General features: G+C 40.4%; 3 protein-coding genes across 8 annotated transcripts in view; 1 reads left to right on the top strand and 2 right to left on the bottom strand.

The window, feature by feature from the left end:
• The window catches only part of CCDC170 (coiled-coil domain containing 170), a 63,014-nt gene extending 60,611 nt beyond the window's left edge, over positions 1 to 2,403 (bottom strand). Inside the window, exon 1 of the mRNA XM_081313304.1 lies at positions 2,257 to 2,403. Within this exon, the coding sequence (XP_081169430.1) occupies positions 2,257 to 2,373 (117 nt within the window). The 5' untranslated portion in view covers positions 2,374 to 2,403. The remainder of the gene's footprint in view (positions 1 to 2,256) is intronic.
• An 8,063-nt stretch (positions 2,404 to 10,466) lies between these two features.
• Positions 10,467 to 24,593, bottom strand: part of ARMT1 (acidic residue methyltransferase 1) — a gene marked incomplete at its 5' end in the record, with an annotated part of 59,585 nt that continues 45,458 nt past the window's right edge. For 2 of the 4 annotated variants that reach the window (XM_081313299.1, XM_081313298.1), the window contains 3 exons: positions 10,467 to 11,609; positions 12,353 to 12,518; positions 14,305 to 14,540. In XM_081313299.1, the coding sequence (XP_081169425.1) occupies positions 10,851 to 11,609; positions 12,353 to 12,518; positions 14,305 to 14,339 (960 nt within the window). In that variant the 3' untranslated portion in view covers positions 10,467 to 10,850. Of the gene's footprint in view, positions 11,610 to 12,352; positions 12,519 to 14,304; positions 14,541 to 19,116; positions 19,223 to 20,379; positions 20,445 to 24,593 lie in introns of those variants that run through there. The other 2 variants (XM_081313297.1, XM_081313300.1) reach the window with 2 other exon arrangements.
• Positions 20,683 to 24,593, top strand: part of RMND1 (required for meiotic nuclear division 1 homolog) — a 38,200-nt gene continuing 34,289 nt past the window's right edge. The window contains exon 1 of one of the 3 annotated variants that reach the window (XM_081313301.1): positions 20,683 to 20,782. The gene's annotated coding sequence lies outside the window, so the exon portion shown is untranslated. Of the gene's footprint in view, positions 20,783 to 23,309; positions 23,422 to 24,593 lie in introns of those variants that run through there. The other 2 variants (XM_081313302.1, XM_081313303.1) reach the window with 2 other exon arrangements.

Here is a 24,593-nt window from a genome sequence, read left to right as displayed (position 1 = left end):
CTTTCCTGGGAGCTGCCAATATTGAGAAACTTCTTGAGCCATGAGATGATTAAAAGAAGATCAAAAAGTTCTACAAATCAAAGAAAGCTAAGACTAACTATTCCTTAAGGTTGGAAGGGATTGGGGAAAATACAGAAACATTATAGGTTGGACAAAGCATAAGTAATCATAAAACGTTTGCAGGTTTCTTCCCGAGAGAGAGGAAAGTGGATGGAAGACTTATGAAAATATTTAATCACAATGTGTAAATCAGTAAAATACAGCCTGGCATTGCAACACCTTCCATACACTTCAAAGGAAAAAAATTATGCTGCTGTACTGAGTCCAGTGCAACAATGAACTAGCTCTATGAATATTTATTATCATAAAGCAATAGACCAAATTAGATAATTATCACTATATGTGAAAATATTCTCCCTCCCACCCATTTATTGGCTAAAGCAGGCTTCTTAATATGGTTACCCTTCAAATGTGCCAGACTACAACTCCTATGTTCCTCTAGTCATCATGGATAATGGATGATGGAACTTGGGTTCAGCACAACTTGTTCAACACAGCTCTCTTTTCCAGGCATATGTACAACCCAGAGAGGCCTCTAAGGCATGAATTCTAATATTAACTAGATGTCAAACATTTTTATCTGCTGAAGAATTTCAGTGGGTAAAATATCTTCTATTCTGCTGAATGGTGTGGCTTTTTGTAAAAAGCTGTTTATGTAACCCATGTTCTGTCATTCTGACATGATTGATTAATGCTACTTGTGTAAGAGTAGCAGTTAAGATCTATCATCAAGAGGTACTTGTTGAATTGTAAAAATATAAACTAAGTCGGATTTTATCGAATGTTACTTTCACCAGAAGTTGTTGGGTTTTTTTAAACTATAGTGTACTGTTATTCTTAGCAGCTAAAATCTGGGAAATAAGCCATGTGCTACTTTGTATCTCAACAAAATGCAGGCTATACATGATACAAACGGTCACGTTTTTTCCCTATCCAGTTTCAAAAAAAAGAGTTAAGAAGGAAAGGGACACCAGTTGGATTTCAGGCTTCTGAGTGGCAAATTAAAATCCAGAACTTTGGGAGGGTTTTTTGGGGTGGGGTGGGGTCTGGGAGAGAGATCAGGAAGGCGCTGAGCAGCCTTGTGCTGCTTGATGCAACACCATGCCTGCATAGGAAGAATTACCAGTGGGTTTTCGGCGCACCGAATGTATATTGATTGGGTGCGTGTGTGTGTGTGTGTGTGTGTGTGTGTGTGTGTGTAGTTAACAAGCATTTGACACATATCTCCCCTTGCTTCTCAGCTAACAAAGCGAGAGAGAGCCTGTGGCTTAGAGGTGAAAACAACTACCTAATGTGCAATCAGCCCAGGTTCGAATCTCAGAAGGGTATGGCTGACTGATGAAAACTAATAAGTTTGAAATGCATATCAGTCTCCCTTAATTCTTTGTTAGCAATTTAAAATTTACACAAATATGAGCTGTCACCGGTGTGACTACTGCCTGTCGATGGCCTTCAGGTTAGGCTGACACAGGAGATAAAGATTTGTCCCATGTTTGGGGCCTAGCAAGGTAATCTAAAATAGTTAACAAGCATTTGACATTCCAAGACGGGTTGGGGGGGGCGGCCGACGTCACCGCGGACCCCGTGCGCCCGGCGCGGCCCCATCCCACCCGGCGGCGCGACGTGGTCGGGGCGCACTGAGGACAGTCTGTCCCGGGAGACAGTCACGTCGGGGGCAGGGGGGCCCGGCCCCCGCACGCGCCGACCCCCGCGCCGCAGGCCCGCAGGCCCCCGCGTGTGTGTGAAATATTTGTCAAGTCATTTGAATATGCCTTGCTAACTCTTTCTTTCCTGTTTGGCCTAACTCAAGGCTATCCACAGGATATAGTCACAACTTATGACAGCTCATTGTGTAAATTATTCAAATTGCTAAAATTGCTCCCTAAAAATAGATATAGATACATAGAGATATATAGATATATAGATGATATAGATATATAGATATAGATAAAAATCTCCATTCGGCCAAACCACCTCGCAGACGTTGATGAAATTTCTCAGCCAACCAGCTAGAGCTGTCGGGAAGTTGAGTCGGGGCAACTGGACTTCTTTTCCTTACGGGTTCGAAACCGGGCGCTGCTCAGAGCTGCGCTGCTTTATTTCGAACCCAGCAGAAAAGAAGTTCAGTCGCCTTCCAGACTCGACCTTCCTTCCAGTGGGGCTACGTATGGGAAAGGCAAGCCCGAGGAGCATTACCTCCGCTTCCGAAGAGGCTGAAAGGCTGGTGGGCGAGCGCAGCAACGGCGCGTTGCTGGTCACGTCGATGAGCCTGGAGCAGGCAGAGCCCGCACGGGAACCGCTAGCGCTTCTCATGCTCCCGCCGACCGAGTGCGCGCGAGGCCCCGGCTGCTTTTTAACTTCAGCCTTCGGAGGACGCGGCGAACAACCCAGCCGGGGCGCGTCCCTTCAGCGCCAGGCTTGCTTTGGCTACCTGGGTTTCTATGTCAACCGCCCCGTGGTTAACACAGCTGGGGCTGTCGATTAGAGGATACGCCCGCTGGGTTATTCTCGCGAGACGTTTTTTGTTTTTTTTCAAAACAGCGGGATCCTAAAGTTTGGTTTTATTAGGTGTCCGGCGTGATCCGATGGCATTGGTTTCGTCGTCGGTAGCGCCGTCCATCTCGCAAATGCGACCCCCGGGGAGGCTAAGGCCACATGAAAAACATCACGAAAAACCAGATCAAGCCAAACTTAACAAGAAAATGGGAAGGGAAGGTTCCCTTAGGGCAGGGGTAGGCAACCTCGGCTCTTTTATGACTCATGGACTTCAACTCCCAGAATTCCTGAGTCAGCATAGCTGACTCAGGAATTCTGGGAGTTGAAGTCCATGAGTCATAAAAGAGCCGAGGTTGCCTACCCCTGCCTTAGGGCAACCGAAAAAAAGATGATCAGGAATAGTGTTCACCATTCAAAAGCTGCATTTTTTTAAAAAAAATAGTCCTTTATTCTTTAATAAAGTATTATTCTAGACAAGGCATTCTAGAGAGAATCTATTTGGTTTATGCATATATATATACATATATATATATATATATATATATATATATATATATATATATATATATATATATATATATATATATATATATATATATATATATATATATATATATATATATATATATATATATATATATATATATATATATATATATATATATATATACACACATATATATATACACACCTTAATATATTTTCAGAGGGTTTTACCAAAAAGCCTTTCTGACTGAACCTGGCCAATTAAATGCATTTAACAAAAAGCAAAAAGGGTGAGATCTATTTTATTGTTCTGTGGTCTGAAATCAAACCATCTGGTGAAACTGTTCCTTGCCTGCCCCCTCTTAAGCTCAGCCCCCCCCCCCATGTGCAGATATAAAAAAAGGCCATGGATAAAGTATTTTGCTTTACGGCATGCTAATTTTCACTACTTAAAAAAAGTGTCTTTAAAGCAGTGGTGCCCAACCTTGGCAACTGTAAAACCTGTGGACTTCAACTCCCAGAATTCCCCAGGCATCTGGATGGGGAATTATGAGAGATGAAGTCCACAATTTGTAAAGTTGCCAAATTTGGACTCTCCTGCTTTAAAGGAAAGTGGGACAGGGAGCTAAATAGTGACCAATGCAGAGTTGCCTGGCAACACTTGTCAAATTAATTCATTTTTGGACTGTCTTGACAACAATGTAACTGATCTGTCCATTATTCCCTTTTGCTACATTAATCCTGAGAAGCATTTCATTTGAGGAACTTTTCTATTCCCAGGAGATTTTCATTGTGTTACCTTCTAATCTTCTTTTAAAATCATTAGTTTTAAATATGTTACATACTGTACTGATGGGTTGCTTTTATAGTAAAAGTATATCAGCTGCTTGGCTTAATTGTCCCTTATACATTACTGAGATGTGATACATATTAGTAGTCACAATTCACACTACTTTTTCACCATTGTATACACTAAATCACAAGGCTGATTTCAGAATGTTTTGGAATATATATTTCATAGATCCTTTTTCTTGCATGTAGCTGCTGAATTTAATATCCTGGAAATGTAATAAATTCGATTTTAGTGTGTCTTAGTCTCTCCACTGGTAGTTATTTTTTGGTTAGATATTATTACTATGGTGCACCAGTTAGTTGAATGAACTTAAGGTTTAATACATAATCATGTAGAATCATATTCCCAAACATTAGAATATTGGAATATATTGCTTTTGGATTGTTGCAAAAATATGTGATTATGTGTTCCTGGAAAGAAACACTCATATCAGATTGAAAGGTTGGTTTAGTGAGCTCTCAGCCTTTGAACTGATGCTTTATTGATGGAAAGGCAACATCAGGCAAAACTATTCTATAGTTTAGGTTTAATTTGTTGGTTAGAAATTATTTCTATTTATAGTAAAAAAAAAAGTAGAGCCATGTTGTTCATTCTTTTTATATTAAGCCCCCCCCATTTTAATATGCATTATTTAGTGCTCTTTTAAGGATATAATTGAATAGTTTGGAATGAAACCATATGTTTTCAATTATTTTTTCTACTTTGTATAAAATTCAATACAATGTCTCATAATCCACTGAATAAAAAAAGCAAGTTTTAAAAAAACCAACTTCCAGTTCAGATTTTTTTCACATGCTGTATTTTTAAACATCCTTCTACTTGACAGCGTATTAGGAGTGCTTAGTAGTTGTGTTCAAAATTCTTTCTTCTTTGTCCTCTTCAATATAAATCCTAAGTTACATTTCATCAATACTTTTTTGTGCATAGAACAAAAATGGGCATTTCTTAAAGCTATTCTAATTCAAGTTATTTGTTTCTGAAATATTCAGCTTCTTTGCTCTTCGTTCACTTCTACAATTCAGTAGAATGAATTGTAAATGACAATTTATGACTTAGCTATCTATGTAGGAGACATTAACAGTATGGAATTGTTTTCTGTAACAAAACTTCTGTGTTTATTTATATGCTCCATGATTACTCATGTGAAAAATACATCAAAAAAGATCTTAGGAACAATCTAGTTATAAAAAACTCAGCATCTATTTGTGATTGTTATTACACAAGTCAAATGTGAAAGCAGCCTAAGAAATGCATTACTGCTGTAGGTCATCTTCCTTAAAAATCATTTTTCAGCTTATAAAGTCTACTGGTAAAACTTTGTAAAATCCAGAGCACTTAGTAAAAAAAAAAATCTTAGATAAGCTTTTAATCCTTTTTGTAGAAACTTAGAAAGCAGTTTCAATTTTCTACTTTGGCAAATTTCCACTACAGATTACTATTTTTTAATTATTTACTAGTAGAGGGAGTGTGGGATTTTCATGACCCTGTTAGATATATTTCAGCTGACTTTTAAAGTCTGCTAATTTCCTTTCCCAAAGAAGAACTATCCATCCTATTAATAAAGTCAGAACAATGAAACAAAACCTTTGTTCCTCTCGTGGACCACTTTGCCTTGTGTATGATGATTGCCAGAACTTTGGAGAGGATGTTACAAGCAGATTTAAAATGTTTCTGATGACTAGTAAACATTCCAGCATCCAGAATTTATTACTTTATCTCAAAACGTATGAAGAATCCTGTTTACATAAATATTTAAAATAAATTAAAGAAAAATAAAAAGGTAAAAAGGTAGAGGTTCCCCCGCACATGCATGCTAGTCACTTCCGACTCTAGGAGCCGGTGCTCATCTCCGTTTCAAAGCCGAAGAGCCAGCGCTTGTCCGAGGATGACTCCATGGTCATGTGGCCGGCATGACTAGACGCCAAAGGCGCACGGAACGCTGTTACCTTCCACCGGAGTGGTCCCTATTTTTCTACTTGCATTTTTACGTGCTTTCGAACTGCTAGGTTGGCAGAAGCTGGGACGAGTAACAGGCGCTCACTCTGTTACGCAGCACTCAGGATTCGACCCGCCAAACTGCCGACCTTCTGATCGACAAGCTCAGCGTCCTAACCCAATGAGCCACCACGTCCCTTAAAGAAAAATAAAAGGTCACAATTACAGAGAACAATAATTTTTCAGAATTCTGGTTATTAACAAATGAATATAATGCTGTCATGCTGTATCTTCAGATCTTATCTTGTTCCAAGAGGCATACACCAATGTTTCTAATTTAGGTGACAAAGTAAACAAAACATGGACAGAGTTGGGGGAAAAAATTAAGTGTGCCTTGTTGACCAAAAGTTCAAGCACACAACTGTATTAACATGCTGTTCATTTGTGGGTAAGCCAGAATCTTGAAGAATTAACTTTGCAAATATGAACTCTTTTTCATATTTGTTGTATTCAAATCTGCTCTAATATGGGTCTTTGGGCATATGTTTACAAATAATAAAGGTAAAGGTAAAGGTTCCCCCGCACATGCGTGCTAGTCGTTTCCGACTCTAGGGGCCGGTGCTCATCTCCGTTCAAGAGCCAGCGCTTGTCCGAGGATGTCTCCGTGGTCATGTGGCCGGCATGACTAGACGCCAAAGGCGCACGGAACGCTGTTACCTTCCCACTGGAGCGGTCCCTATTTTTCTACTTGCATTTTTTACGTGCTTTCGAACTGCTAGGTTGGCAGAAGCTGGGACGCACCTCCCCAAACCTTTGAAGAGGTGCGCGCGCACCTCCGCGCGAACGGGCAGCAGCGCCGCTCTTTGGGAAAGCTGCCGCGGCACGTTTGCAGGCTGCCGAAAGCGGCAGCTCTGCAAACGGGCCGTCGCCGTCGCGCAACCAGGAACCGGTTCCATCACACATAAAAAAAATGGCAACCGCGCGCGTCCACACATGCGCAAGAAAAACCCGTTTTGCGCATGCGCAAAACGTTTTTTACGCATGTGTGTTCATGGACGCACGCACGCGGCTCCCACTTTTTTTTATGTGTGATGGAACCGGTTCCCAGTGGCTCTTTTCCTTTTTCAGGTTGCCGACTCCTGGTCTATTGTTTGGTTTAGATGGCATTGCACAGGGCAGACATGTCAAACACAAGGCCCAGGGGCCTGGATCCGGCCCGTAAAGTGGGTTCATGTGGCCCGTGAAGCCATCCTGGAAACAGTGAGGGAACGGCCCCCACTGCCTTGGCCCTGGCCCAGAGACCCTCCTTCTGCCAGAGACCCTCAGATCTGTCCCACTCCTGCCCAGGCCTCCATAGGCACCCTTGATGCAAACGATGTAGAGCTGGCCATGCCCACCCAAGTAGGCCACGCCTACCCTGGCCATACCCACATGGGCCCCTGAGGGCAACCGCAATGCTGATGCGGCCCTCAATGTAATTGAGTTTGACACCCCTGGTCTTGAGGCAAGAAGGATCAATTTGGGTCTGATAGAATTAAATAAAGTGATGGACTAGGTTTAACTCAACTCATGCCTAAAAGGCAGAGAGAGAAAGGATTTATTTAGATTTATTTTTCCACTATACTAAACATAGAGTTTATATTCAGATAATTGAAAAGACATAGATTGCTTCTATGTACTGCTGCAAAGTTGTAGCCTATTAAAAGATGCAAAATAATTCCACAATTTCACTGGAAATTAATTTTGTGCTTTTGTGTCCATTAAACTTTGCAGTAGCATGAATACCAACCTAATATCAAACTCACCTAGCATTCAATTTTCCTGAATCAAAAATCCACCTACCTGCAAACTGAAAAGATGGTAACTACTGACAGTCATCTAGAAACAATGGCACTTCAATTTAAAGAAAAATTTTGTTTGAAATACTGACATGAAAAAGCTTGCAGTGGCAAAAATTATGTAACAAAGAATAAAAGGAAGTTATACTGTTTTTAAAAATTGAAAAGAAAAACATAGAAAACCTATATTAGACTATCCATTACAAATTTTCTAGATTAAAAAAAGACAAATTCAATTAGCTCAAAATGCATTCTTACTGTATCAACAGTGTAGCGAGTAATAGTTTTACTGATTTACACATACTTTACACATATTTAGATCCCATGTGGCAACATTACTATTTCAATATTATATGGATAATATATAGCAATTAAATACTTGTGTATCTGAATATTTCAGTTTACAATAAGGCACACTAAGCGTGCAAATAAAAAATGGCTTTGGATATGTTACATACTGCATTGGTAACATTTATAGGGAATATCAAACTAAACTATTTGATGCGTTGTCTGCATTTAGTATAATAACAAAAATGAATTAGTGCCAAATGAAAAATATGAATTTATAAGCTTTTTGTCTAATACAGCCAGAAAGATAAAGCATTTGTTTCTGTTCTCAACTGACCTCTTTGTCTCAATAGCCACATGCAGGCAAAGAATCTTGCTCAGATAAGAACTTCTCATACAGTACTGTTATAAATCAATAGTCAAGACATTCTGGTGATGAACAGTAAGTGAGCATGCATATAAGTCTTGTATACAGTCACATACAATAGCTTTCATTATAGTGAAAATTAATACCAAATGCACGAGGCATTTAATATTAATTTTGCTTCTACTGTAGAGCCTGTGGACATATTAAGTACAATTAAAACACAGAAATTATTGAAGATTTGTGCATGTTCTCTGCTAGAGTGATCACAGTGCTTTGTAAAGTTGCATTTCTTTGTGGAAGAATTCAAAGCACCAGGACTGATGGCAAGTTTTAATAGTCTCAAAAAGCATTCTCCCTGGCAAACTATCTTCCTAACTGTAATTCATGCTCATATTTTTGTTACACTTTATAAAGATTGCTTAATTTTTTTAAAAAAACTTGTTAAAATAAATGCCAAAAGGCATAAGAAAAATGAAATAGTTGCTACTATTATTTAACCTGTATATATTCTTCTGCTCCTGGGGTAATTCAGACTCAGGGCCAGCAGGATTTTTTTTTTTAGGGAAGATGTAGACTATTCATATGGACTTTTAATTCAGTCTGCAATCCTGTCCTTCCTTCCTTTATAAAGCACACTTGAAAGTTAGTGCCTTCCATTCTCAGCTGTTGTTATAAAACAAGCACAAAACTAGTGGGTCTTGGTAAGTTTCGTATTCTTGTCCTGTTATTTAAGATGAGCAAGAAAGAGGGCTAAGTAAAAGAATCGAAACCTCTGTTAGGCTCTGTCTCCATCTGCTGCTTACTTCAGCACTGCCCACCACAATCATCAACAAACTATCTCTAAGGGAAGCAGAGTCTTCACAGACAAAAAAAAAGTTGCCCACTCCTGTTATGGCTATCAAAGTAATAAAACATTACCAACACAATTCCATTTTCTTCAATTCAGAATAACAAAACCATTTTGTAAACCAAGTATTCTTTTCCAAGTGAAGGAAGGAGTAATTAAAACAGGACCAAAACGGGTGATGAGCACAGACCCAAAACGAAGAATATTGTTTCAAAATAACCTTCCCACGCTTTTTATGTCAGACTGTACATTCCAGCATTTCCTGTGGCGCAACATATATAGAGTAAGACTCCCATTAAAATAATCAAAAGATCACTGTAAAATAAAACTTTGCTTCAGAAATATTTTCTGATTTAAGATATAAAATTAAATATATAGTTCTGCTAGGGTATGTGCCTTATCAGCTGAATTGACAGAAGCAACATAAAAATATTCTCATAAGCCTACAGACAATACCTTTGAAAGAAACAAACTTTGTCTTTAAAAAAAACCATCAAAATGCTTGGAACAAACTGCAGTTAAAAATGAATGGCAGTGATAAACAGTTCTCTAATGCCCATTCTAACTCACCAACCAGGCTTAGGTGGAATCATTATAATAGCCATGGGATAGATTTATTTAGATTAGGCCAGACATGTCAAACACAAGGCCCGGGGGCCGGATCTGGCCCACGAAGTGGTTTCATGTGGCCTGCGAAGCCATCCTGGAAACAGTGAGGGAACGGCCCCACTGCCATCCTTGATGCGAACGATGTAGAGCTGGCCATGCCCACCCAGTAGGCCATACACACTCTAGGCAAGCCCACCCAGTGGGCCACACCCACCCTGGCCATACCCACCCGGCCCCCTGAGGGCAACTGCAATGCTGATGCGGCCCTCAATGAAATTGAGTTTGACACCCCTGGATTAGGCAATAAAAGATTATAAATGTATTACCTAATATGCATAATAAACAATTCAATATATAAATAGATATCCTCCATGACTGTTAATTATGATTCCACTTAAGCCAGACAAGATAAAGCCTTCCTTCCTTCCTTCCCCTCTCATTTCTGGGACTCTTCCTTGTCATTCCTGGAGTTTTTACCCTTCTCAACATGTCATTAATAATATAAATTAGCAGAAGGCAGGTAGATGAGAAGATGTAGTCCCACCCACCACCTTGACAGATAGTGTATCCTGTGTCTGTGACTCTGATCAGTTTGCCTACAATGTTAATTGGTAGAGCAAGCCTGAAGAGACGAAGGCACCCACGATCGGATTGTTTCTTTTCAGTACCGTGCAACAACGCATGTAGTTCTCATATTGGATAATTTAATTCAAGGCCTTTCATTTTGCCATCTCAGAATTCATTTTATTTAACATCACTTTTTCTGAACAAGACTAAGCTCAAGCAGCATTGTGTTTTATGCTAACACAGCAGAGTCAAACACATGTCAACTAACATAGTAGCTTTGGCTGTTGCCTCTGGTTCTATATTAGTTAAAAATAAAGTACGGTAGAGGACAAATTTGATTTTTTTTCTGATGATTTGAAAGAGGTCACAATTGCATATCACTTTAAAATAACAGCATGGCTCTTGGAAGAAAATAGTAGTGCACACTGAAAATTAGTGGCCTTCCAAATTAGACCATCAAATCAGTTTTGAGCACAGTGCCATTCTTCATACTTTGCAAATCTATCAGGAAGTAGCATCAAACTGAATTATTCCATATTTACCACTTATCATCCACTCAGGATCAACATTCATGAGCTGTTCACCTTGCCTAGGTTTCAAACCAACCTGAGTATCAGATTTCAATGTTCTTAAGCTACAGAGTGGTGCAGGCTGAAAATTGTTCAAGGCTTGATGGAATGGCACAGTGAATTCCCACTTTCGATCACCTGTTAGCTTTCTATAGTTCAAATCACCTTTGAAAATAATTAAGCTTGATTTCTGTAACTCAGTGTATAAATCTGGAGCAATCTGAACCATACTAGAAAATTCATGTGGCAAAGTCCAGAAAATGTGATCATGATAAATCCAAACACCTTTTTTCAGATAGCCCTCCCAGGAGACACCACATCTAGACATCCATTTATGATTGGCTGCCTTCATTTGTTCAATTGTCCAATCCAGGTCATGCTTTGTAGTATCTGACACATACCATGGAATACTTTTCCCATGGAAATGAATTTCAGTAACCAATTCTAAGGATATCAAAAAATCAGCCAAAACAAGATCAGTAATAAGTTCAAAACCCGCATTATCCAGGACCACGTCAAGTCTAGTTGGTGTTTTGTTTTTCTTTTTGTTTATAAGCAGTGACCAAACTTTTTCCATGTGATCCACCAAGATGAATTTTTTTAATTCTTCCACAGATTGTAATGGGTCAGACTTCTGAGAATTATCCGCCCCAGCTGAAATGGATAGATCACACTTATTGCCCCATAATGAAACCTAAAAAAAAAAAAGATTGCTTGTTAATTTTCAGGAAATCAGGCAATTCTTTGATCTGCTAAATCTAATCCAACAGCCTGTCAAAGCAAGCTGCATTTCTTGCAAAGAAAGGGGAAATGACATACTGTACAGTTTCCTCCCAAACTGCTGAAAAATTATGGAACCAGTACTGGATCCGTGTGGTCCAAAACAAAATCAGAACATCCCCATTCTCGTTCTGAAACATGCTTTACATATCCCTAGCTTTTAAACAGTTCTGATAATATATTTAAAAATATTTTTAAAATTCTAATAGTATGTACAGTTTTGCAGCAGTTCTGACTGGAAACATGGCATTGCTTACAGCAGGGGTGTCAAACTCAATTTCATTGAGGGCCACATCAGCATTGCGGTTGCCCTCAGGGGGCCGGGTGGGTATGGCCAGGGTGGGCGTGGCCTACTGGGTAGGCGTGGCTAGAGTGCGTATGGGCTACTGGGTGGGCGTGGCCAGCTCTACATCGTTCGCATCAAGGGTGCCTATGGGGGCCTGGGCAGGAGTGGGACAGATCTGAGGGTCTCTGGCAGGAGGAGGGTCTCTGGGCCAGGGCCAAGGCAGTGGGGGCCGTTCCCTCACTGTTTCCAGGGTGGCTTCGCGGGCCACATGAAACCACTTCGCGGGCCGAATCCAGCCCCCGGGCCTTGTGTTTGACATGTCTGGCTTACAGTTTTCAAAATATGGAAATATAAACAAGCACCAGTTTTACCTGAATCAGCTTACAAAATTCCTCTTTCAGACGTTTTTCATCTAAGCCATCTCTATTTTTCAACATCTCTTGGAGACAGGTACTTAAAACAATCATGGCTTGCTGAGATTCAAAGAAAGCATGATTCTTTTCTTCTTTAAATACATCAAAGTTGCTGATAGGTGGACTAAGCAAAATATGTTCTTTATATTAGTTTCTGATATCATTAGTATCTAAAACATATGCATATTAAACTTCTTTTCCTTCAGAGTGTATATCACATTGCACAACATCATAACTTTTGACTAAATGAACCTTTTATTAGAAATGCACAGCATTAACATGTTCAGCAATCCATACTGGGAGGAAATACTGTTTCGTTCTATATTTGACAAAAGATCTTTCATTTGATCACAAGAAGGTTGGAATGGGTTTGACAATGGCTTAACCTATTCTTAATTTTCTCCCCTCATTCGTACATACATATGGACATACATTGTTTTAAATTAAACAACTTAAAATACTTTTAATTCTCCCCACATCCTAATGTTGCTGCTGTTCCTTATCAGCTTTCATTGGGTAAAATAATTAAAGGAATACTTAACTAAAAATATGTTTATCAAAAAGGCCTATATAAACTCAGGTTATTCTACTGATCAACCACTGTATTCTAACATATAAGAGAATATGAAACAGGGCTACAAAGCATCTTTGCATGAGTGAATAAGCAAGAGAGAAAATTCATTATTTCTTAATTTTTATTTTAACCTGAACTACCAAACAACTTCACATGTAACCCTGAATGATATTGCAGTTAACAGATTAGTTTTCTGGCAAAATCCTTCTCTAGTTCAGTTGCAATGAGTGAATGTAAGTTAGAAGAAAGTACTACAATATTTGTAGCAAGCTATTAGTAAGATTAATGATATTTATTGGCATAATAAAATAATAATAATAATAATAATAATAATAATAATAATAATAATAATAATAATAATAATAATAATAATACGAAGTAGTAGTAGTAGTAGTAGTAGTAGTTGGAAGGGACCTTGGAGGTCATCTAGTAATTCAAGGTGCTGGTCATTACCTATAAAGCCCTACATGGCTTGGGTCCGGGGTACTTGAGGGAACACCTGCTGCCAGCATCAAGTGCCCTTCGTCCAGTGCGCTCCCACAGGGAGGGTCTGCTCAGGGTCCCACCGGTAAGAGATTGCCGGCGGGTAACGCCCAGGGATAGGGCCTTCTCAGTGGGGGCGCCTGCCCTCTGGAACCAGCTGCCAGTGGAGCTGAGGACCTCACCCGACCTCCGTTCATTCCGCCGGGGCCTGAAGACCTGGCTCTTCGAGCTCTCTGGCCCAGGCTGAGGATTAATTTATTTTAATTGGGGTTTTAGTTGCACAGGGTTAAATTTAATCTTTTTTAAACTGGTTTTAACTTTTGTATTTTTGGTTTTTAATTCCCTGTAAACCGCCCTGAGTCCTCAGGGAAAGGGCGGTATATAAATGTAATAAATAATAATAATAATAATAATAGTCCCACCCCCTGCTCAGGCAGGAAACCCTATACCATTTCAGATAAATGGCTGGCCACTCTCTTCTTAAAAACTTCCAGTGTTGGACCATTCACCACTTCTGGAGGCAGGTTGTTCCACTGGTTAATTGTTCTGTCAGGAAGTTTCTCCTTAGTTCTAGGTTGCTTCTCTCCTTGACTAGTTAATAGAACTAGTTAACAGACTACTTAATAGAACTCTGAATGATCTCAAAAGCTACAACGAGTTGAACCCGGTTACTTCTGTATCTTAGGGCTGTTCTCTAGAGTGGAAAATCAGATAGCCTTCAGGGAAAAGGCAACAGCAAGCACTATTTGAAATTGTTGCAAAGAGGCATGCATCAAGCTTGACTTGAGGGTAATTTTTATGTATCTTTCCCTCAAATATTTAAACAAAAAGAGACAAAATCATACAAGCTTACCTCTGAATAAGCGCTTCATGAATTCTACGATACATGTAGCACTCTGTATACAACCAAGGTGATTGAAACCAGCTTGGTGGTTCATTTGATACATTTTTATGATATTCTAAGTACTGGTTCCACAGATGGGTATCGGGCAGATTATCATTCAGTGCAATCAGTGGCTTGTCTGTCTGCAACTCATTCCGCAACTTGGAGAGATAAGCTATAGCTTTCTTCTCTGCTTCAATGCCTTTCTAAAATAAAGTAAAAATGTTTTTAAATTAAGTGTTTGTGCTTACTAAATTAACATGGTAATAAATTATATTTAATACATACGTTTGAAGCATATTTAATATATTAGTGTTGAGACCCAAAATATCCAGACCCATAGCTCAGTATGGCAACCATTTTGGTGACCATAATCAATTAAACTAATAGCCAAATAAATATTTGTGCTATGCTCAACTTACGACCACAATTGAGCCCAAAATTTCTGTTGCTAAGTGAGACATTTGTTAAATGAGTTTAGCCCCATTTTATGACTTTTCTTGCCACAGCTATTATGTGACTCACTGCAGTTGTTAAGTTAGTAACGTGGTTAAGTGAATCTCGTTTCCCCATTTACTTTGCTTCAGGTCACAAAAGATAATTACATGACCCTGGGACATTGCAACAGTTGTCGTCTGAATTTTGATCATGTAACCATGGGGATGCGGTCATAAATCACTTCAGTGCCACTGTAACTTCGAATGGTCATTGAATGAACTGTTGAAAATCGAGGACTGCCTGTACTCAGATGCAGTCCCAAAAATAGATGGAATCATTTTGAGTCCAAGGCAAGTTGTTATTATAGTGATACAAATCTATGCTCAAGTCAGAAACGCAGAGGAAGTACCAGTTTACTGAAATACTAAAATTTGGAATTACAAGAAAAAAAAAACAAAATGGGAGAAACCAACATGTGTTTTTAAGAAGATTCCATATTTATAACAAATATCTTCTTCCAATAATTGAAAAGATATGTATAGACGTCACTGAATGGAGCACACCAATATAAACTATATACTCTGAAACTAAAGTTGGAGACGCTCCATTAAATCAGCAAAAGCAAAACTTTGTGCTGTCTGTAACTGAGGTGCCACAGACTCCTTTTCTAACTAGACAAAAGAAAATTGCCTGACCAACAGGACCCAATTTCAACAATGTTCCACCACATCCTTTTAGGGGGAAACTAAGAATAGGTTTAATGGATTTAATAATTAGAATACCTTTAGATGTCTTTAATGTAACATCATTAAAGATGAAGCAAACCAAACTCCCTCAAAATGTAAAAAGATGAAATGCCTGCCTGCTGTTTTACTGAAAATAATTAAAGGAAATGAAATGCTGAATACTTAACATACTGTATATCTTCTCGAAGGGGGGAAAAGAGGGTGCAAAAGCCAGCCTGCTATTCCACAACGAAGAGAACGGACAGATTATGTCAACAGGGAAAGACAAACCAGTGCAAATAAGACATAGAAAAAAAATGGAAGTGGTAACAGTCTTGTCCTTCCTAGATTCAAAACCGCACAATGAAGATCATAGTAGCCATGAAATAAAAAGACATTTACTGCTTGGAAGAAAAATTATGCCAGGGCTAGACAAAATATGGAAGACATCAGACTTAGGACCCAGTGGGGTGGGAAAGCAGGTCCAAGCTCTGAAGTGGGATGGGAAGTGGAGTGGAGCCTTAGAGTTGGGGGAGTATCCTGGGAGGCCTGAGCCACGTGAACTGGCAAGATGCTGCAGTTTGGGCATGGGCCTGTATTAGACCTCCCAGGGCCTTTCCCACCCAGGATACTCTGTTCTCCACTTAATTGCCACAATGGGGAGAGGTGCGATTGGTGTCATTAGGTGAGGTGATCACATGGGCACCTCGCTTAGCAACAGTAATGATTTGCAAATGTAATGGGCAGACTCCATTAGTGTCATAAGTCGAGGACTACCTGTATTGCAGGCCACTATTGGAGGCCCCTGTGCTGTTCAACATATGTATATAACTGTTCTGGACGAGGGAATGAGAACATAGGATTATCACATTTGCAAATGACAAAAATGGGGGATAGCAAACACCTGCATAAAAGTTCCACCAAGATTCAAGAGGATCTGGAAGCTGAGTGACTGACTAAAGATCAGCCAATGTGAATTTTAATGACGACAATGCAAAGTATCACTATGGATAGGGAAAATTACAGGGAAAATACAGGATAAGATAATCTTTGTCATGTTTTTTTTACTGTGGGCACATGGCACGCATCAAAAATGAAATTTAGTTGCCCGCTCTCAAAGTGAAACACATACATGACACCTAAAACATACTATAAACAACGTATGTATAGGCCCACACCCTTACACAAATACATAACAATAAAATGTTAAATACTGTCCATCTTGAATATATAACGGAAGGAAGAAGCCTGAGAGTTCACAAGGTGAATGCTGTATGGAATGAAACTATGGTTGAATCTGGATGTTCTGCTATGGATACCACGAAGCCTCCTCCCAGAAGGTAACAACGAAAACAGGTTGTGAAGAGGATGAGTAGTGTCCCAGATAATCTTATGGACCCTGTTCAAATGTAGGTACTGATGACCTCTTGAAGATGCTGTAGTACTGGATATCTGCCAGATAGGTTGGACTAAATTATTTCAAAGATTCCTTCCCAGCTTTACATTCTAGTATGGTTTATAAAGTGCTGATCATTGAGCAATAAAGCGTTCTTGGATATATGGCATGTAACCTAATGAAAATCTGGTATATGAAGGAATGACTAAAATAAATGGGAGCTGAACGTCTTTCCTAGGAAAAATCAGAATCAGAACAGAACTGGAAGGGCCCTTGGAGTTCTTCCAGTCCAGCCCCCTGCTCAAGCAGGATATCCTATACCACAGGTCTGCAACCCGCGGGTCCGGAGACGCATGCGGCTCTTTCAGCCGTCTCCTGCGGCTCCCAGTCCTCTGCCATGTGCAGTCCAAAAAAAAAAAGTGGGACTAAAAAAGTTCAACCAATCAATTCAAATATGCAGGGTAGGTGCATATCTTGCCTTGGCTCCACTCTTCAGTCAAACCCTGTTCTGTGCATGCGCGCATGTATGTGCATGTGCACACATTTTTTTGCAGCTCCCGGTTCCGGTTCCGAGTGGCTCTTTCACTGTTTCAGGTTGCTGACCCCTGTCCTATACCATTGCAGACACGTGACTGTCCAATCTCTTCTTAAAAATCTCCAGTGATGAAGCACCCACAACATCTGAAAGCAACTTGTTCTACTGGTTAATTGTCCTCACTGTTAGGAAGTTTCTCCTTAACTCCAGGTTGCTTCTCTCCTTGATTAGTTTCCATCCATTGTTTCTTGTCCTGCCCTCTGGTGCTTTGGAAAATAAATTGACTCCCTCCTCTTGTGGCAGCTTCTCAAATACTGGAATACTGCTATCATGTCCCAGGTATTCCTTCTTTTCTCTAGACTAGCCAAACCCAAATCCTCCAACCATTCTTCATATGTTTTTGTCTCTGGGCCTTTAATCATCTTAAGTTGTTCTTCTTTGCACTTTTTCCAAAGTCTCAACATCTTTTTTGAAAAGTGGTGACCAAAACTGGATACAGTGTTCCAGGTGTGGTCTTACTAAGGCTTTATAAAGCGACACTAATACTTCACGTGATTTTGATTCTGCGCCTCTATTTATACAACCAAGGATTGTATTAGCTTTTTTGGCTGCTGCCACACACAGCTGGCTCATGTTTAAGTGATCGTCCACTAGAACTCCCAAAGTTCCTCTCACAGTTACTGTTTTTGAGCCAGATTTCGCCTAATCTGTACTTGTACCTTTGGTTTTTCTTGCCTGAGTATAAAACCTTGCTGTTCTCATTAAATTTCATTTTGTTGGATAGGGGCCATTGTTCAAGTCTGTCATGATCTTTTTGGATCCTGAGCTTGAGTTCTTTTCCTGCCAGCTTAACGTCCTCTGCAAATTTGATGAGTTCGCCTTCTATTCCCTGATCTAAGTCATTTATTAACATATTGAAGAGTACTAGGCCTAAGACAGAACCTTGTGGTATCCTGCTGCTTACTTCCCTCCATGTAAATGTAGTACCATTAAGGACTACTCTTTGAGTACAGTTTGTTAGCCAGTTACAAATCCATCTGGTGGTGATGCTGTCTGTTCCAAAGACAGAGAGAAAAAGAGGGGTTTGAATTTTTTTTAAATTTTGAAAAAGCTGGCAAAGCGACATAACTCAGTAAGATAATTTATTTTAATTTGTATTTCCTACTTCTAAATTATTGTTCTAAAATAATAGCATTGTTTAGCATTCACTGAAAGAAAAGAAAAACATTTTCTTCTTCCAATGATTCTAGGGTTCAGGTTCATTTAATTAAATTAATTAGCAAGGATTATAGATCATAAAAGGCACTTACATGTTCATGCACAAGGGCCTACTACAAGATTCTGAGAGTTGATTAATTTAGAACAGGCATGTCAAACTGCCGGCCTGCGGGCCGGATGCATCACGACGAAACCACGCCCTCCCCATTGCCAGCAATGGGGAAAAAGTTGCGATACGTCGCGCGACGCCACGTGACATCGCGAGTTTGACATGCCTGGTTTAGAAGACTTTAAAAGATTTGAAAAATAAATGGAAGATGATGCTCAACAAGACAAACCTTGGCCAATCCAGCACATCCTTGACATTTGAAACAGGAAGTTACGTCTCAGTTATGCAGAACTATAGAAAGCAGTAACCAAAGTCAACATTTGTATTCATACAAGAATAAAACAGAAAGGGAGTTTCTTACTTCTCCATGTTCTTCAAAGAATTCATGTTTATGTCGATGTAAAGTATCAACAACACGAGTCAGGATAAGAGGCAGCCTGTCTTTAATTGTATTATATGCAAAAGATCTATAAAAAACAATATTCGAGGCTTGTAAATAGCTTGAATATTACCAAATATTCAACATGAATTAGAATGTCAATTTTATTTTTAAAGCTTGAGTCCCTGAAAAGCTTGAAATTAGTGTACAATTGAAGTCAAACCAATTATTCATAGTGTCAGAGCCTTCCAGCTTTAAAAATAAGGGCGCCTAATAAAGCTGGAGGGCTCCTATACTATGAACTGATTGTTTGGTCTTAAATTGTACACTAATTTTAGACCATTCAAGGGTCCAAACTTTCAAAATAAAAAATTAATTACCTTACTTTAATGGGCTTGTTATGCACTATAAATCTTGTTCAGTCTGAACAGGTCATATATGTGTCTGCAATTTTCTCAGCACGGTTTTCAGAGGGAACAATTTGCCCAAAGTCCCCCAGTTGGTTTTGCATCTATGATACGTAGAACTGTAAGAGTGTTTCTAGCCCTGCACATTTAATTGTTACACCAAAGCAACTCTTGGAAAAATGAACTGGCTGACTGGAATAATGAAATTCCTGACACATTTTCAATAAATACAAATATAAAATTGGGAACATTATAGAGACCAAGCTATTATCTATATATCAGGGTCGCATTTTTATAATTTCTGCAAAAGATCAATGACATTTGCTCGATTTTAGCACCAGCAATTTAATGAAAAACATAAACACAGCTGATAAAATTTATACGTAGCCACAAATAAAACCAGGCAAAGTTTGCAGCATTGGCCCAAATTGCTGGGTTTCGTTGATGGTTTAGTGCCTCGTGCAAACCCACAAAAATTGAACCCTGATCACACCACGGTTCAGTTAAGCATGGGGTAAATTAAGCATGTCACCGGATTATAGCCGAAAATAGCAATAAGCAAACTGGCGCAGTCTTCCGCAACCTGATGCCTTCCCAACGCTTTGGGACTCCTGGGAGCCTTCGCAATTCAAACAAGCAGCCGCAAAGCAGAGCAGGAAAGAGGATTTAAAAAAAAACAACGCTCGGGCAGAAACTCCTCGTATTGCGGCACTCTACAATTCAACCTTCTCAATCCCAATGCTTTATTCCTGCCTCTTCTTTCCCCCACCCACCTCCTCCTCCTCCTCCTTCTTCCCATTTCCAAATTACAAGGAGCCGGCGAGAAGAAGAAACGCACCCCTTGATCTTGCCCGCAAGAGAAGCCGGTAACCCCGCCGACTGCGGCGTCGCCATTTTAATCATTATGACCTCAGCCCCGCGGACGCCGGTTGCGCCGCTTCCCCAGCCAAACTCGCGCTTCCTATTGGTCGGCGGGCTTGGCGCGTTTATATTGGTTAGAAAAGGAGAGACACGGGGAGGCTGCGGGCGAGTTGAGGGAAGCCAGGCGGAAAAGCTACGCGAGGTCACCTGAACGGCGAGGCGCGAGCTTTCTTCCGCGCTCTTGGGGGTGGTGGGGGGGTGGATCCAAAGAGAGGCGAGGCGGAGGACATGATTGGACGAAGCGAGCGCGTGGCGGACGGGGACGAAATCGGTGTGGCGCTTTGCCGATCTTAGGAGGCGAGAGCGGGATTGGCGGACAGGTAACGGAGCTATATATATTATATATATATAAAATCCCTCGAAACTGGCTGCGGCCACCTCAGCTAGAGGAAGCCGGGAAGCTTGCTACTTGGGCGGGCCACTCCATGTCAGGGCCTGGCGGAGGTGCGAAGAAGGAGACGCCTTTTTTCTGATGGGCTGCTTAGCTTCTCTCTTTTTTTTTCCTGTTGGAATCAATATATGGCTAAAATGGAAGGGGGGGATGAAATTTTTTTTCCCCGCGCAACCCGGCCGGTGGCTGCTTCCCCCGGACGATTCGAATCGGGAAGAGCTTTGTTGTTGTTGTTGTTGTTGTTAGTTGCGAAGTCGTGTCCGACCCATCGCGACCCTATGGACAATGTTCCTGCAGGCCTTCCTGTCCTCTACCATCTTCTGGAGTCCATTTAGGCTCACGCCTACTGCTTCAGAGACTCCATCCAGCCACCTCATTCTCTGTTGTCCCCTTCTTCTATTGCCCTTGATCTTTCCCAGCATTAGGCTTTTCTCCAGTGAGTCCTTCCTTCTCATTAGGTGGCCAAAGTATTTGAGTTTCAACTTCAGGATCTGGCCTTCTAAAGAGCAGTCAGGGTTGATCTCCTCTAGGACTGACCGGTTTGATCGCCTTGCAGTCCAAGGGACTCGCAGGAGTCTTCTCCAGCACCATAGTTCAAAGGCCTCAATTCTTTGGCCCTCAGCCTTTCTTATGGTCCAACTTTCACTGCCATACATTGCAACTGGTAAGACCATAGCCTTGACTATACGCACTTTTGTTGACAGGGTGATGTCTCTGCTTTTTAGTGTGCTGTCTAGATTTGTCATGGCTTTCCTCCCCAGGAGCAAGCGTCTTTTAATTTCTTGGCTACAGTCCCCATCTGCAGTGATCTTGGAGCCCAGGAAAATAAAATCTGTCACTACCTCCATTTCTTCCCCATCTATTTGCCAGGAATTGAGAGGGCCAGATGCCATGATCTTGGTTTTCTTAATGTTAAGTTTCAACCCAAGTTTTGCACTCTCCTTCTTCACCCGCAACAAGAGGCTCTTTAGTTCCTCTTCACTTTCTGCCATTAGAGTGGTATCATCTGCATATCTTAGGTTGTTGATGTTTCTTCCGGCAATCTTAATTCCAACTTTTGATTCATCTAGCCCTGCCTTTCTCATGATGTGCTCTGCATATAAATTAAATAGGCAAGGCGACAGTATACAGCCTTGCCGGACTCCTTTCCCAATTTTGAACCAATCAGTGGTTCCGTGTCCAGTTCTCACTGTTGCTTCTTGGCCCGCATATAGGTTTCTCAAGAGACAAATAAGATGGTCTGGTATGCCCATCTCTTTAAGGACTTGCCAGAGTTTGTTATGATCCACACAATCAAAGGCTTTAGCATAGTCAATGAAGCAGAAGTAGATGTTTTTCTGGAACTCTCTAGCTTTCTCCATGATCCAGCGTATGTTAGCAATTTGATCTCTAGTTCCTCTGCCTCTTCGAAATCCTGCCTGTACTTCTGGTAGTTCTCGATCCACATACTGCTGGAGTCTAGCTTGTAGAATTTTAAGCATAACTTTACTAGCATGAGAAATGAGTGCAATGGTGCGATAGTTTGAACATTCTTTGGCACTGCCTTTCTTTGGAATTGGAATGTAAACTGATCTTTTCCAATCCTGTGGCCACTGTTGAGTTTTCCAAATTTGCTGGCAAATTGAGTGTAGCACTTTTACTGCATCGTCTTTTAAGATTTTGAATAGCTCAGCTGGAATACTGTCACCTCCACTAGCTTTGTTGTTGCTCAGCTTTTCTAAGGCCCACTTCACTTCACATTCTAGGATGTCTGGCTCGAGGTCTGTGACCACCTCATTGTGATTATCAGGGACGTTAAGCTCATTCTTGTATAGTTCTTCTGTGTAATTTTGCCACCTCTTCTTAATCTCTTCTGCCTCTGTTAGGTCCCTGCCATTTTGGTCCTTTATCATGCCCATTTTTGCATGAAACGTTCCTTTCATCTCACCAATTTTCTTGAAAAGATCTCTGGTCCTCCCTATTCTATTGTTTTCATCTATTTCTTTGCATTGTTCATTTAAGAAGGCATCCTTATCTCTTCTAGCTATTCTTTGGAATTCTGCATTTAATTGGACATATCTTTCTTTTTCTCCCTTGCCTTTCGCTTCCCTCCTTTCCTCAGCTATTTGCAAAGCTTCCTCGGACAGCCATTTTGCTTTCTTGCATTTCTTTTTCTTTGGGATGGTTTTGGTTGCTACCTGTTGTACAATGTTGCGAACCTCTGTCCATAGTTCTTCAGGCACTCTGTCTATCAGATCTAATTCCTTAAATCTATTTGTCACCTCTACTGTATATTCAACAGGGATATGATTTAATTCATACCTGACTGGCCTAGCGCTTTTCCCTACTTTCTTTAATTTAAGCCTAAACTTTGCAACAAGAAGCTCATGGTCTGAGCCACAGTCAGCTCCTGGTCTTGTTTTTACTGACTGTATAGAGCTTCTCCATCTTTGGCTGCAGAGCATATAGTCAATGGGAAGAGCTTTAGCTTTTATTAAATCGGACGAGTTTCGGACACGGGTCGAATCAATTGCACCGTTTGCTAGCGGGTCTGCGCTTCCTAACGAGACGGATTTCAGAAAATAACGTGTACGAAGTTTCTTCCTCCCTACAGTTAATCTGCCCGCCAAGGTTTCTCGGGGGTCGAGTCAGCCTCCCTTTTGCAATACCTTTCGGCCAGGAGGCGTTCAAGAGCTGTGAGGTGTAAATTATATATATATATATATATATATATATATATATATATATATATATATATATATATATATATATATATATATATATATATATATATATATATAAAAATTATATATATATATCGTCAGCAAACTGACGGACGAAACAAAGCTAGAACGGTAGTAGGCAAGCTCCCGCGCCCTGAGGTTTTCGAGGTTTGACTTGCCTCACCTGCAGTTGGCCAGGCATTGTGAGCAATACAGTTGCGAACGTCAAACTGCGATTCTAAATTCTTTTGCCTGTTGAGCTAAGTGGGAACCCGGTTGGGTGGTTTGGGGCAGAGGTCTGGATGGGATTTAATCGAGCTTCCCTTAAAAAAAAGGTGAGCTCGGAGAGGATAAGATGACACACTGTTGGGTATACTAGTCGTAGCCATTAATACAGTGCAGCCCACTAGGTTTTGTAGGTTATGTTTACTCCCGTAGGGGTCTGCATTGGAACAGTGCTTGAAACCGTTTCAGAATGCAGGGGCTAAACTATTGGTTTACTCTCATGTGGATCTTATTTCTGATGAAAACCTGACGGATTAAATGTATCCCTGTAATATTGGACACCCCACCCCCGATGCCGTAGATCCTCAGATCTAAGAAAATTTAGACTTTTTCCTGAGTGATCTGTGACTTGGCAACAGAATGTTTTTAGAGAGAAAGTTCAACTTTGTGGATTGCTCAACTGAGAAGAATCTGTTTTATGGCCTTATTCAATGCACTCTTCTATTAATGGAACGGCAAAAAGGCCTAATTCTAAGAACATGCTCAGGTTTTTTTGTAAAATACTCTTTTGGATAATTAGCCTCAAACTGTTAGGGCAACGCCATTCAAGACAATACGATTAGTCAATCCCTGTACATGAGAACAAGCCACCTATAGGACTTCAGTGTTGTGGAGATTCATTTAACATTTATTGGCCCTTATTCAGTTCTTTACTGGTTCCAAACTTTGATCTAGAATGAGAGTAGTTCATTTGGGTGTAGAATAATTCAGTTAACTTATTTAATCATTTGTGCACTATCTACTCCATTGGTT

This window comes from Vipera berus, assembly GCF_964194415.1.
Source record: "Vipera berus genome assembly, chromosome: 1".
Classification (NCBI taxonomy): Eukaryota; Metazoa; Chordata; class Lepidosauria; order Squamata; family Viperidae; genus Vipera; species Vipera berus.
This window is presented reverse-complemented; position numbering and strand designations above follow the sequence as displayed.